Raw genomic sequence first — 15864 nt, 5'->3', positions numbered from 1 at the left:
CACTCCCGAGGCAATGCATTCCAGCAAGAGGTCTTCCCCTCTCAGCACCATCTGATTGCTTGAAGTCCCAATGGGGTACATGAAGCTGGGGTGCCTTTCTGTGATACCTCGGGCTGAAATCAGGACATAAGGGGGGGAAATACACACTTGTAAATCCTTCTTCTCTACAGATCTACTGGAAATGAAAGACAACCAACAGCGGGAGATGTAAACATATCAAGAGGCACAGAAAATCAGAGTCTTTCCAACCCCACAGACTTGATGGGGAAGTCTTTGTAGAGGCTGAGGCAGATGCTGAAATGATAAGTTGAAATGGAAAAAACAAGACAAGGGCAGGAAAGAGTAGGGAATGGCAAGAAGGAATGGTGATGTTCCAGACGGATCACTTTATTCATAGTAAGAACACGTCAATTTAAGTAAGATTTTGCATTTAACAATTTACATGCTATGACTCTGAAAAGCAGCTCCAGTAAAATGATAGATTTCCATTTTTCTTCAAAATAAAATATTTCACTGCTGTCAATGGGTCTTGACAAGGATAAATGTAGCTGGACTGTTGTTTCTACTTGAGAGCAAATACAGAATGATTGTCATTTCTACATTATCAATTTCTGTTTGGTGAATTTGCAAGTACTAATTAGGGATGTTCTGGGGGAAGAAAATATAAATGTGACAAACACAGAGTTTAGATCTTGTGCACTAAATTACTTCCATCCTCTATAATTACTTTTTGTGATTTACCACTCCTGTATCCCTTAAAAATAGATGTATTTTGTAATGGACTAGTTTGGATTACAAATGATTCCCATACAAAATACACAAATTTTCTCTTCAGAACATAATAGTGTTGTCTACTAAGAAAGAGCACATCAATTTCAGTTGGATAGAAATGAAAATAGCATAGTAGTGAAATATTTCAATATCTACAGGGCTTCATAATCTGAGACCCTTCTTCGTGTGCCTCCTCCATGAGAGGTCTAGAGCAGGCATCCCCAAAATGCGGCCCTCCAGATGTTTTGGCCTACAACTCCCATGATCCCTAGCTAACAGGACCAGTGGTCAGGGATGATGGGAATTGTAGTCCAAAACATCTGGAGGGCCGAAGTTTGGGGGTGCCTGGTCTAGAGGCTGGCAATATGAGATATAATATTAAATTTAAAATTATTATTTGTTTTTTATACTGCCCTTCATCTGTAGATTTCAGGGCAGTTTGCAGCATAAAAATACTAGATAAAAACACCAAATGCATAATAAAAACAAGAAAAGAACAAACCAGCATTCCCCCCCAAATAGATATAAATACAAGAATGCTGCTCACATAGGATGTAAAAACACAGTACGTAGACAGAGCTCTTTTCTGCACCAGGCAAGCAATAGTGCAACACAAGACATATGCGCATTTAAATGAAAATTAACCCAGTAGCATGATGGCATTACAATCTGTGTTAATGAATGGTGTCACAAGACATCATCACAATAATAATAATAATAACATAGTTATTCTGTGCTACTCAGTGTGGGGACATCACTTTCAGGAACTGGAGATTTCCATAGATGATGACACACACAGCCTGCAAAGGAGGGGAGCAAACATTTAAGGCAAGATAACTGACAAGACGAGTATAAGAACCATGGAAGTGTTAAAACATGGAAACCAAAAAAGTACATGGAAGACTGGGGGGGGGGGGCAACCACAATAGTTTTCCGTAAATGCATGAAAGAATTCTGCAAAGGAAACAGACTAACCACATGCATAAAACACAGAAGTGGGCAAAGGAAATGTGATAGGCTGAAAGCAGCAGAGGCAACAACAAAAAAGCAGGTTGTTTTCCAGCTTGATGAAGCCACGTTAGCAGTGGTGTTGAATGAGGTAAATGTCTGGCATTAGCCAAGAGATATTCAAGGCTAAAGAGGAAGCAAATTTATGGACTGGAGCTACTGGGCTAAGATAAATGGATGCTTCAATGCAAGACATGTACTGAATGAATTGGTTTAGACAAATATTTCTACTACACTGATGAAAACTCCATCCTGAACCAGCAGTTCAGCAAGAGGCTATGTTCTGTTTATGGGCATGGGTGCTGAAGATCTCTCATATGTATAGGCAGGAAAGGAATGCAGGGTCAAGGATAAATGTCCACAAAGTTAAGTTCACTTGTAGGCTGAGCCTAAGGACTTTATTAGAAAATCCGCAATTCAAACTTCCAGGCTTGTTCACAGTCTGCAGCAGCAACATATGAGATATATGCAAGCATGTAATTAGTTAATTATTTGGTTAGCAGCATCCCTGGCACCTCCAGGGATCTCTGGGAAAAGACCCCTCTCTAAAGCCCTGGAGAGCCCAGGGTCAGCCAGGGAATTCTAAGCTGGATGGACCAATGGTCCAATTCAGTATAAGGTAGTTTCCTAAATTCCTATGTAATTGTTGCCATGCTTGGAATCTTTCATGTAAATCTCCAGTAACAAAATGTCCTCTCACAAACCAAAGCTTACAAAAAAGAGGCACAATTCACCAGGAACATCTCTGGCATAAGCTTCTTTGAAACCAATGGGAATTTCACCAAGAATGATTGTTGCTCTTGTGCAACCCAAGGAGCCTGTGGAAGAGATGCTAACAGTTCATTATGCTGACCATCTTCCGATAGAACAGCTGTAGTGTGATCATTGACACAAACACATAGAATATAATTGCCATGTGCATGCAGGATGTGTCTTGGACAACTGGGATAATTTACTCTTTTAATCCTTTGAATATTAACATACCATTAAAACACCACCACCACCACCAGGGTGAAGTCCTCAAATGCTTGTGGAAGAGCTTGCACCTGTGGTATAATAAGTAGGTGGGTTCTAGAGCAGTCCACATGCTTTTCTCCTTTTGCTAGAGGATGCGCAAGTGGAACAGTAGTTCACTTTTCTGGAGGAGCACTAGAATAAGACAGTCCTTCTATGAGCAGCAAATACCTTACATGAGGAAGGGCACCATTGGAGCTAACACCTTCTTCCAGATGGCAATTCAAATAATAAAACTGCACCATGGATGCTGTTGAACCACTGCACAACTGAAGCTAGTCCTGTTTATCTATTGTGTCCCCCACCTCTTTTTTTAAATCCCAGTGCAGTTGAGCAACATCAAACCGCAATGGTGGCCAACAAATTACAGGTCAACTCAGCTCCATGGCCATCTTAAGACCAAGGCACAAAGTAATATGGTATATCTGGCTCTAGGAAAAACTGCTCTGCTATAAAATCCTGCCTCTGGCTTGTTTATGGTAAGTGGTTACCATAATGATACACCACCAAGTTTACTTTGGGTTAACATACTGCCACATAATCATAAAATCTCTGCTCCAATCTTTTCTGCCCTGTGCACACAACACTTTTGTTTCTGTAAGCTCCCTGTGAATCTGTCCTGGTTGCTGAAACAGACCCTGTAACACTGAAATAATGGAGTTCAGCTGGGCCCCAGCTTTGCATCTATCACACCATGCAGGAGGCGCAGAGTTGTGCATTTGACATAATCCCCTTAATCGGATTTACAAATGTGTAATAGGAAAAGATTATACATTACTAAATTTCAAGCTTCCGTATTATTAATATGGTCCTAGGAGTAAAATTATTCTAAGAAAGCAAGAAAAGTAAGGAATAGACTATGAACAATATCAAGGAACAGAGCTCCTAATTTAATTTTATATATTACAATTTATTTTAATTAAAAAATAGTTTTGATGAAGTGTAGCTCAAACATTTGATGTTGGGTCAGCGTTTTTCTGGATTAAAATGGAAACACTTCACTCTTACACCCAAAGACAAACACACACACACACACACACACAGAGAGAGAGAGAGAGAGAGAGAGAGAGAGAGAATGTCTCAATTAGTCCCCAGGTCAGTCAGCAGGCATCCTTCTTGGAACTGTAGGATAGCACAGTTATTATCATTCCCAATAGTCTCACCCTTCCCTAAGCCCAGTCACTCAGAGCTCAGGTATGGGACCATACTTTCTGGGAAACAGCAATTGTTACGATCTCCTGTGTGCCACTTCATAGGGTATGAGAGGGAATCCTGGTGTATCCTTGATCCCCCTTCAAATGATGGTACTGTCTAAATCAGGCACCCCCAAACTTCGGCCCTCCAGATGTTTTGGACTACAATTCCCATCTTCCCCGACCACTGGTCCTGTTAGCTAAGGATCATGGGAGTTGTAGGCCAAAACATCTGGAGGGCCACAGTTTGGGGATGCCTGGTTTAAATACTGGCACGGGGAAGGGAAAATCAGTACTATTGCATTGAACCTGTACATTCCAATGAGCACTGAATAATAGAAGCATCTAACTTGAAGTGTCCTAACTTCAAGCTGCACCTTGGTTCAGTAGCGGCTGGTGGTGTGGTGTGAGCATGGCTGCATGATCTGGCATCCGAATGTGTCTGTCACTGCTGGTTACAGAGAGGGAGGGGACAAGGCAGTGGGGAGCTTGGCGCAGGAATGTCAGATTGGTGCAGTGCAATCACAGCATCAGAGCCAATCTCCCCCCTCAACTGACAGAAACACATGGCATTGGGAAGCCAGGCCAGTAATGCAGCCCCACTCACACTGCCCCACTATAGCTTCGGTCTCTCTCACTAGCATGTTATGCTACCATCTCTGGGAATCACTGTTCCAGACATTTAGGTGTCTGCAAAAACGTCCTCTATCATGTCTCTCACCCACTTAGACTATAGTTCGATTCATACACACTGAGCTAATGTGAATTTCTTTTCCTCATATGAACCAGGCCTTGAGGAGTTCAGTGAATCACTGATGCAGCTGGGTGTAAAATTATCTCTGTAGGAAAAAGCATCTCATGCCTAATTTTCAAACTTGAAGCTTGATATGGACATTATCAGTGATCCACAGCAGAGCTCAAAAAAAATGCACCCACTTATGAGCTCAGGTGAGCCTTATTTAATATGAAAAAGAATGTTGACACAGCCATGAACAATGTTCAGATGCTATAGATGAGCTTTCAGGGTGTCACAGAGCCTGATAAGTACCAGTCCCATTTTTAGCGCTACTTCCTGATCTATTTGCCAAACTGGTGCTGGTTTGACTTTCTCCAACATCCACGTGCAAAAAATCTGGCCCTTTATGCAGGGGCGTACCCAGGATCAAAACTAGGGGGGGAGGCACGGGAGGGGAGGGGTCACAAAGTGCAGGGTGTTTGGTTACCTCAAGCCAAGGAAGGCAGCGAGCGGGTTCCGTTGGGGTGCCATTTAGCCTCTCTGAGGCATCGGCCTCCTCCGGACAGGAGCGCGTCCGTCCGTCCCCCGAGCAAGCGCTACTCACGGCCAGGGCGCCGCCCCAACGGGGCAGCCGGCAGCCCAGCAGAGGCAGCAGCAGCGCGATGCCCAGCGCACCCACAGCCGCGACACCCGACGCACAGAGCAGCAGCAGCAGGAGGAGGAGGAGCGCGGCTGCCGCCTGAGCATGAGGCGGGCGGGTGAGAGCGTGGCGGCAAGCGGCAGCATCTCTTCTTGTGGGTCGCACCAGAGGCGCCCGCAGCTTCTGATTGGCTGCAGGCGCCCAGAGGAAGACGCGCACAGCAGCAGCGGCCTCAGAGGAGGATTGCCTCCCGCGCCCTCCTCCCCACAGCGCCCCTGGTGGCCAGGCGCCCTGGCACTCCCCAGCCCGGGCCTAGAGACGGCCTTGCAGGCAGCAGCAGGCGGGCTGGCCAGCGCCCCTCCATTTAATTTTTCTTTTTTTTCCTTCGGGGGGGGACAGCTGCCCCCCGCCCCGTGCTGGGTACGCCCATGCCTTTATGGAATCCATGCTACAAGATGAAGCGATGGTCAAATTCATTGAGGTTCAGCCTACCGGTCATGATGCTCATACGCAACCTCCGGATTCAGAGGCAGCATGTTACTGAATACCAGTTGTTGGGGACTAAGAACATACAAACATGAACCTTGAAGGATCAGGCCAGAGGCAAGCATCCTGTTCTCAAAAGTGGCCAACCAAATGCCTGTGGGAAACATACAAGCAGGACCTTTATACAACAGCCCTCTGCCCACCTGTGATTCCCAGCAATTGGAAATCAGAGACATACTGCCTCTGACAGTGAAGGTGGAACATTAAGAGGGAGCTATAGCCTTCATGCCCTACTTATGGGTTTTCTGGAGGCATTAGGTTGGCCACTTAGGGAACTGGGTGCTGGACTTTGGTCTGATCCAGCACAGATCTTATGTTCAGATCAAAAATGTGCTTGGAAATTAAGCATGCTTTGTCAATTTTTCAGCCAGAGAGATTACAGTAGGTCTGACATAAGGATTTTCTATGCTAGGTGCACAACACCTTCTTTTAGTTTTGCTATGGGGACGCTTGAGTCTGCGTCATGTAACCATCACTATTCTTCAGTAAATTGTGACTTTCTTTTCCAACAGCTGTCCTCTATGGGCATCTCAAGGGCACCCCTGATTCTAATTAAAGAAACATTTCTTGTGACTCTTCCATTTATTTAGAACATACTGTGCTGCAGGCACTTTACAGGGAGGGGCGAGGGTTAATAGAAGAAGTTCTAAACACAGTTAAACTTGCTTCCAAACATGAGAAGCAAGCTTGCTAGAGTATTCCCATGGCAGTTTAGGCTACTACAAAACCAGCCTATCCATACTTGATATGGTAGCTATGTTCCTAAGACTTTTCACATTGTAGCATATTCTTCACTTCAAATCATCAGCCATTTTTACGATACAAAATTTACGTCCTTTATTCAGACACCATAGCATTACATTATTCAATCTTTTAGATCTTGCTCTGGCCATTCTACATCCAGACAGTCCAATTAGAAGCTAATGAAGGAGCACTAACAACCTTAATGGAAACAGTGTTCAAGTTTGGGCTGTTCTTCACTATTTATCTACTATATTTGTATACTGATTTTCAACAAAAATGGCTCTCAAAGCAGTCCAAAACAATAGTTGATCTATAGGCAGATAAGAGACGTGGATGGCGCTGTGGTCTAAACCACTGAGCCTAGGGCTCGCCGATTGGAAGGTCGGCAGTTTGAATTCCTGCGACGGGGTGAGCTCCCGTTGTTCGGTCCCTGCTCCTGCCAACCTAGCAGTTCGAAATCACGTCAAAGTGCAAGTAGATAAATAGGTACCACTACAGTGGAAAGGTAAATGGCGTTTCCGTGCACTGCTCTGGTTCGCCAGAACAGGCTTGGTCATGCTGGCCACATGACCGGGAAGCTGTCTGTGGACAAACACTGGCTCCTCGGCCTATAGAGCGAGATGAGCGCTGCAACCCCCAAGTTGTCCGCTACTGGACCTAATGGTCAGGGGTACCTTTGCCTTTTTACAGGCAGATACTATTCTCAAAATATAATTTAGAAGACTATTAAAAACCAATCTGAACTATTTATTACTAGATTAAATTCAGACAGGTGAGGTGGATTAAGGAAACAAGAAAAACCCTGTTGAGAAAGCTAGACTTAACAAAATAATGAAGAAGACTATAGCAGACATCTAGTAAATGTAGCAGGATCTCTATCCTAAGCATAAGTATGGGCTCTGACTCTCAACTTGGACCAGTGGCACTGGAGGTAGAGATGCTGTAAACTGATCAGCATCATGACCAAGCCCAAGCCAGAAACTCTTGGATCAGGGGCCCTTCAATCAATCAGGATATCTGGAGTTTTCACCCCCACCCCCCGAGGAATTGACAGCCTCCATGTTAGGGGGTATGTACACCCAAATTGGCATGCCAATGTAAAAGGGAAATGGAAAAACGCAACATCAAAATCCAAAGGAAGAAGAAGAAGAGGAGAAAGTTAAGCCTCAAAATGTTGCAGAAAAATAAATCTATATCAAATAACTAAGTAAGAAGTATACACCCATGTCCCCAAGAGATGGTTGGGTGGTTCTAGCAACCTACAGAAATGGATTAATTTCAAGAGAATTAAAAAGGTAGGCTTGACTTGGAGTGGAAAACCTGTTCCACACAAAAGCAAGTGGCTGCTAAAGCCAAGTTTAGGAGGAGGAGGACAGGAAGATCCATGTTTTGCAATTCAGATGGTTCAGCAGCTTGATCAGAGAGGCAGAGGAATCTGTCTCACTGCCTAAAACAGAACACTTCTTTCAAGCCTAATTTCAGAGAGGGGAGAGATGATGGTAGGGTACCCAACAGACAACAGGGTAAGCCTCTGAGGGCACACATGTGGCAACCGCAGAGTACACAGTCTCCAAACAATGAGAAAAGAAATCAAATGAAATGTACACAAAACAAAAAAGGTTAACAAAATGATGAACACATGTTGGATGTGGCAGAAATGTGTTCAGGTTCTGCTATGGGAAGCTGCTTGCAAGCTTTGCATAGGAAGCTGGCTGGCCACTGTGAGAACAGGATGTTGGACTACATGAGCCCTTGGCCTGATCCAGCAGGTTCTTATGTTCTTAGATTGGCTTATTGGTAGCTAGATGTTGTTGTTGTTTAGTCGTTTAGTCGTGTCCGACTCTTCGTGACCCCATGGACCATAGCACGCCAGGCACTCCTGTCTTCCACTGCCTCCCGCAGTTCGGTCAAACTCATGTCCGTAGCCTCGAGAACACTGTCCAACCATCTCGTCCTCTGTCGTCCCCTTCTCCTAGTGCCCTCAATCTTTCCCAACATCAGGGTCTTTTCCAAGGATTCTTCTCTTCTCATGAGGTGGCCAAAGTATTGGAGCCTCAGCTTCACGATCTGTCCTTCCAGGGAGCACTCAGGGCTGATTTCCTTAAGAATGGATAGGTTTGATCTTCTAGCAGTCCATGGGACTCTCAAGAGTCTCCTCCAGCACCATAATTCAAAAGCATCAATTCTTCGGCGATCAGCCTTCTTTATGGTCCAGCTCTCACTTCCATACATCACTACTGGGAAAACCATAGCTTTAACTATACGGACCTTTGTCGGCAAGGTGATGTCTCTGCTTTTTAAGATGCTGTCTAGGTTTGTCATTGCTTTTCTCCCAAGAAGCAGGCGTCTTTTAATTTCGTGACTGCTGTCACCATCTGCAGTGATCAAGGAGCCCAAGAAAGTAAAATCTCTCACTGCCTCCATTTCTTCCCCTTCTATTTGCCAGGAGGTGATGGGACCAGTGGCCATGATCTTGGTTTTTTTGATGTTGAGCTTCAGACCATATTTTGCGCTCTCCTCTTTCACCCTCATTAAAAGGTTCTTTAATTCCTCCTCACTTTCTGCCATCAAGGTTGTGTCATCTGCATATCTGAGGTTGTTGATATTTCTTCCGGCAATCTTAATTCCTGCTTGGGATTCATCTAGTCCAGCCTTTCGCATGATGAATTCTGCATATAAGTTAAATAAGCAGGGAGACAATATACAACCTTGTCGTACTCCTTTCCCAATTTTGAACCAATCGGTTGTTCCATATCCAGTTCTAACTGTAGCTTCTTGTCCCACATAGAGATTTCTCAGGAGACAGATGAGGTGATCAGGCACTCCCATTTCTTTAAGAACTTGCCATAGTTTGCTGTGGTCGACACAGTCAAAGGCTTTTGCATAGTCAATGAAGCAGAAGTAGACGTTTTTCTGGAACTCTCTAGCTTTCTCCATAATCCAGCGCATGTTTGCTATTTGGTCTCTGGTTCCTCTGCCCTTTCGAAATCCAGCTTGCACTTCTGGGAGTTCTCGGTCCACATACTGCCTAAGCCTGCCTTGTAGAATTTTAAGCATAACCTTGCTAGCGTGTGAAATGAGGGCAATTGTGCGGTAGTTGGAGCATTCTTTGGCACTGCCCTTTTTTGGAATTGGGATGTAGACTGATCTTCTCCAATCCTCTGGCCATTGCTGAGTTTTCCAAACTTGCTGGCATATTGGGTGTAGCACCTTAACAGCATCATCTTTTAAAATTTTAAATAGTTCAGCTGGAATATCATCACTTCCACTGGCCTTGTTATTAGCAGTGCTTTCTAAGGCCCATTTGACTTCACTCTCCAAGATGTCTGGCTCAAGGTCAGCAACCACACTACCTGGGGTGTACGAGACCTCCCTAGCTAGATAGGCACTTTCAAAGCAGAGAGATGCACAACTCTCAAATGTTTTCCTTTAAAACAAAAGTAAGTTCACAAACTGTTATTTGTAACTAACTGAGATTATGCATTTGTGCACAATTTATTTCACTACAAACTAATACACATCCATTTCTAATCTATTGCAAACAAAAAGTACTTTATTTCTATTTTCTGCAAACTCTCTCCCCCTTCCACTGAAGTTAATCCCCCTACAATTGTTTACATTATCAAACCATTTGCACACAACTTTCAATATACTGGCAGAGGAATGATTCAGGGGCCCCTGGGAGCCAAGTGATTGTATATCTAAAGCACAATTATAATTCAGGCTTCTCCTAGTGTTACATTCTCTTGAAGAAGTATTCTTCACTTAGACAAAGAAGAAAGAACAAATAATCTTTGGAAGCATTAAAAAAATGCAACATTACATACCAAATTACATAGCTTATCAATCAAGAAGGAAAAATCAAATGGTTTTTTTTATCATTGACTACTGACAATCATACCTATTATAGACATTTCTTTTAAATGGACTGAGGAAAAAGGCACACTATTTTTTATGTGCAGATCTCATCGTCTTTGTGTATTCAGTAAAACTTTGTTGGAGAGCTGTTGTCTTCGCAGCTAAGTATTGATCCGTGCTATCTAAACAATGAGGTTTAGACTAACAGAATTTGACTACCACCTGTGATTTTTAAACGCTCAGACTGGACAGGGTAATTTTTAAAAACATATATACAGTACAAAAGTAATCCATTTAACACCACATGAATAAAGTGCAACATCACATGTATGAACTGATTTGAAGACATTACCAGCATCACTGCCAACAGCTACCATTAAATGGAGACACATTTCAGGTGCTACAGACTAAACAAGTGCAATTTGTGGAGTCCGAGTACTCAAGATGGGAGATATGTAAAATGTATAGGAAAAGTTTAATATGTCCGTGAAATTGCCTTGTATTCACTGACTGACCAAAAAGTGTTATTAACACAATAATGAGTCAGGTTAGGTACAGAGGAGTTAGAACGTGAAGTTCTCCATAAGTCAGTATTGACTCACCACTGTATATGTCAGTGTGATTTCGAAAGGACGTTTCATTATGGGGTTGCTCTGTAATAAACAAAAGAACGTGAGCGTACCAAAGGCAACAAAGCATGCACTGAGTAACAAAAGACAAAATGGAGAGGAGGTGTACAAAAGGAAAAGAACACACACAACAGAAATTATAAAAAAGCAAAATAAAAAAGAGGCAATGACATACACATAACACCCAGAAAAACCTTCAACACAATTTGGAAAGAAACAAAGAACACAGCAATGGAAGGCAGCAATGGAAGAAGACTGCTTTTTTTCTACGAAATGCAAAATTATGAACTAAAAACCCCCAACACCCATTAACACAAAATCAAATATGTTCAGATGCGTTCCAAAAACATATAGATTTTTAAGTTTGACTTTTGAAATGCCAGGAAATAATCAAAACATTTTAATTATTATTATCAATAACTTTGTTAACATGCAGCTCTACTTTTGGGAAGAACAATTAGTTTGTCATCAGATTTGTAAAAAGAAAAAGAGAAAAAAGATAAAGAATGCATTCCTGATATTTGCTCCAAGGGTACAGGATGGATTATTTTCAGCTTTAACAATGAAAAAATAAGTTATAAAAGTATAACAACTGGGGTTTTAATAGATCATGGAAGCATTATTAGAATGAGCTGCCTTTCTTCTTTTAAAAATGCAAAGTGATAAGCACATTATAAATTATCCAATAGCAACAGTAGGCTTGCAGATAAACCCACAAAAGTTACAGGACAGCATTTTTTTTTTAAAAAAAACCCAACAACAACTGGATTACGAAGATGCTACTGAGCACCAGCATTCAGCCAAGCATGGCTTGGTATTTATTATCCTCAAAATGGACACTTAGACCTGCTGAAGCACCCCAACTATTGTGTCCTCATTCACCTATTACAAGGTGTGTGGGGGAGACTACTTGCAAGTCTTAATTACTATGACACTGAAAATGGCATAAATGCAGAGAAACTTTAATGTACCTCACCAATGTCGCTCTCCAAGCCCAATACCACCCATTTCATGAAATTCTATGACTCCATATAGGATTTACATAACAAATTACATAAGAAAAAAATGGCCATATATTTCAAACCACCTTTATTAGTCTAAGATTTGCTAAAATTGCCAGGTTTAAGTCTGACAGCACAGCACATCATACTAAAAGCCATGCAGATAAATAAGGACCTAGGACACTTGGGAAAGCAAAGAACGTTTGAACACAAAAGCGATCACTTACATTATTTAAAAGGGGTAATCTGCTTTAATCTTAAACATTAAGGCTACACTCATGGGCTTTGTTTGCACATCATGCTTACCCTTAAACCAGGGGTTGTCCTCTAGATATTGTTAACGTTCATCATCCCTGATGTCTCGACATGCTAGCTGGGGATGAGAGTTGGAGTCTACAACATCTGGAGAGCCACAGATTAGCAACCCCTTCCATAAACCATGTCTTACCATGGACAAACAGCACAATAGTGCACTCTGCTAGATCCTTCCCACTTTGTTCCTTGGATTTAGAATGTTGTCAAAACCTAGAATTGTGACTTGTTTCCCCATAAGCAAACCACATCTAGAAACCAAGGTTTATTCTTGGCTTCCTGATCATTGTGCATTTAGAGAGAAACAAGCCACAAACCTGATTTGGACAACATGGTAAACCAAGGACTGTGGTTGTTCCTGCTGCTAGGTGGTGGTACAAAACAAAAATGACCTGGCAGTGTCCACAAGGATACTGTCTGTTCACAGTAAGCCATAGTTTAGGGCTCACTGTGATGTGCGAAAAAGGCCACTATCTTTTTAAGGATTAGGACAACCCAAGTCTATTTTGTCTGAACTAGGCTTGGAAGGAAGTGGAATGACTACTATTCTGTCTTTCCAAAAGAATATAAATGTTCTGATCCTCAGCACATTTGGAAGTAAATACTACTGAATTCAAGTTAGTGTGTCTAGCATTACAGCCTCTTTACGGTACTTCCCTTTCAGATGAGAAAATTAATCACCATAGCAAAGCAATAACTTTTGTGGATTGAGCACTTATACAAAACAAAATACTGAACAAGTATCCCGATTCGAAACAAAAACAGATGACCGAACAACGTGCCACACAGAAAGACAGTTCAGTTCCTTTGAACATAAGATGAAATCTATTTTACATACAGGAAGGAAGTGGTCCTCTATTGAAAGGGTCTCTAGGAAGGAAATGTGCACAGTTTCCAAGTGAATATGTAAGAACAAGATGGCTGGAGACATACAATACTCTTAATGAGCCTTCCATTAACCTAGGGGTCACTAAGTAAAGGGCAAAGACAACCATAGCATACAAATTAAGGGTTACCCATTACACACAACTTACTGCAAACTCTATTTGTCTAAACTGTTTAATATTTAAATTTCTTAAGTGGTATCATAAAAACAGAAACTTAGCAACAGCGAAGGCCAGTCTTAGGGATCAGGGAAAGCAAGGGTGGAAGATGCATTGCACAAGACATCTGAAGCAACTGTTGGGCAAAAGGAAGGGTACTCCAGAGGGCAGAAAATATCCAAGTGATAATTCTGTACGGTGTGGTGTTACAAGTAAACTTTTACCAGATGATCCACATGATCTTACAGTTCTTTTTCGGGACAGGCAGTCCTTCAGATAACCTAGTCCCAAGTTGTTCAAGGATTTATGTGTTAGTAACAAGATCTTGACATTCCTCAAATTCCTTTGTTTCAATGTACTTTCGTTAGATCAATAGGTGACAGGAGAAACCCCGCCTGCAGGGCCATCAATTAAGCATGGCTTCTAACATAGAAGCTGTGTTCAGAAGCTGGAAGAGCAGCAGAGCTCCATCTACAGTGCTGCATGGGTCACTTCTGGGTAGGTGGGGTCCATGCCACTTTTCAGTCACTTGACATCACCATGATGCCATGAGCCATTTTTCATTTGTAGTACAGCCAGTCTTGGGAAATGGCCAAATTAGGACCCATGCTGGGCCTAAATAGGCTTGTAGGCTGAATATTCCCCATGCCTGCTATATAGCATTAACACCAAGGTCTTGTTTGCCAGTCAAGGAAAGCCATAATTAATGGTGTGCCATGAGCTTTTCTCCCCTAATGTGAATGGGCACAACTAGTTAAAATCTCATTTTAATGTTATAGCCGAAACTGAGATTGCATTTTTTTGTTTTGCTCAAACAAATCTCGAAGCTAAGAACAAACCTTGACATTGGATTGTGGTATGTTTGGGGCAAAACGAACCATGATCCCTGATCTGGACATAATGCTAAGCCGTGGCTCATATAGTTTATTGTTTCCATTCATGCTAGGGAAGGAAAAGGGGAATGGCCGTATCTCAGTGTAGAGCATCTGCTTTGCATGCAGAAGGTCTACATTCAAACCCTGGCAGCTCCATTTAGCAGATGACAGAAAAACCTCATTCTCCCTGAAACCTTGGAGAGCTGCTGGCAGTTAGTAAACAATACTGATCTAGATGGACAAATAGATTGGATATAAAGTAGGTTCCTGTTATCTTTCTCTCTGCAGAGGAATCTATTTCAGTGACACTTCCCAGCTTACCAGGTTCTGTACTCACTTCCCTCCACGACTAGAGTGCCCAGCACTGGAGATATCCAGTTGCTGCTTGACAACCCTTGCAAGAACAGAATCCAAGACAAATGCATCAATTGCCTCATAGTCTATCCAGCCCCGAAGAGAGATCCGGAAAGTTCCAAGGGTTTGCAACCTCACAATCAACTGCTAGCAAAAACACATCTCTTCGTCTACGGTTTCATGGCAGCAGTTTCAAAAGTAACAGAGGTTAAGACTTAATGCCCTGAGAGAGAGGAAGAGAGACCTAGGCAATGAAGAAACATCTACTGGCCAAAACAGCAATGTGGTTCTTAACTTCAACTGACATGTCTCTAGGAATTAAGTACAAAAGGCCATATCCTCATACAGCGCTGATACGACAGACTAAGGAGTATGCAGGCCTTCCTAAATGCCACTTAAAAACTGGGCTGACTAGTACCAATTGGCTGTAAAAGGTAAAGGTAAAGGAACCCCTAGCCATTAGGTCATCTCACATTATTGGCCGAGGGAGCCGGCATACAGCTTCCGGGTCATGTGGCCAGCATGACTGAGCCGCTTCTGGCGAACCAGAGCAGCACACGGAAACGCCGTTTACCTTCCTGCCGGAGCAGTACCTATTTATCTACTTGCACTTTGGGGCATGCTTTTGAACTGCTAGGTTGGCAGGAGCTGGGACCGAGCAACAGGAGCTCACCCTGTCACAGGGATTCAAACTGCCAACCTTCTGATCAGCAAGCCCTAGGCTCAGTGATTTAACCCACAGCGCCACCCACGTCCCAATACCAATTGGCTGTAGTGATGACTAATGATGGAAGGATCTGAAAACTTTGTTTTTCTCATTTTCTCAGTCCTAAATTCAGTTCTCCAATTTTTTGCACCTATTGACAGATTTTTAAAAGAAATCCTCACAAAAATCCCCCAGCATCTTAACACATTTTTGCAAGCAATGTCCCTAATATAATGCATTTCTCTATATCATTTTGATGAATATACTGATTTTTATGCACACTTTCCACAATATATAGATTTTTGAAAACACTGTTCGTTGGTGAAGTGCATCCCTAAATTCAGATAAGTGCAAATTTTGAATGATGGTTGTGTTTCAGTCCCCATATTGTTTCAGGAAGTGCAGATTAGATTCAGCTTTAAATGCTAACTGAA

The 15864-nt window shown here is 42.5% G+C and overlaps 1 protein-coding gene across 25 annotated transcripts in view; it reads right to left on the bottom strand.

Moving 5' to 3' along the window:
- The window catches only part of NFASC (neurofascin), a 181122-nt gene that overhangs the window by 69745 nt on the left and 95513 nt on the right, over positions 1-15864 (bottom strand). For 15 of the 25 annotated variants that reach the window (XM_088674276.1, XM_088674284.1, XM_088674279.1 and 12 more), the window contains 2 exons: positions 11113-11163; positions 2-113 (listed from right to left, as the gene is read on the bottom strand). In XM_088674276.1, the coding sequence (XP_088530402.1) occupies positions 2-113; positions 11113-11163 (163 nt within the window). The remainder of the gene's footprint in view (position 1; positions 114-11112; positions 11164-15864) is intronic. The other 10 variants (XM_088674283.1, XM_088674299.1, XM_088674281.1 and 7 more) reach the window with 1 other exon arrangement.

Source organism: Zootoca vivipara, chromosome 7 (genome assembly GCF_965207765.1).
Source record: "Zootoca vivipara chromosome 7, rZooViv2.hap1.1, whole genome shotgun sequence".
Lineage (NCBI taxonomy): Eukaryota > Metazoa > Chordata > Lepidosauria > Squamata > Lacertidae > Zootoca > Zootoca vivipara.
Note: the sequence above shows the minus strand (reverse complement) of the source record. Positions and strands in the feature narration are given on the sequence as shown.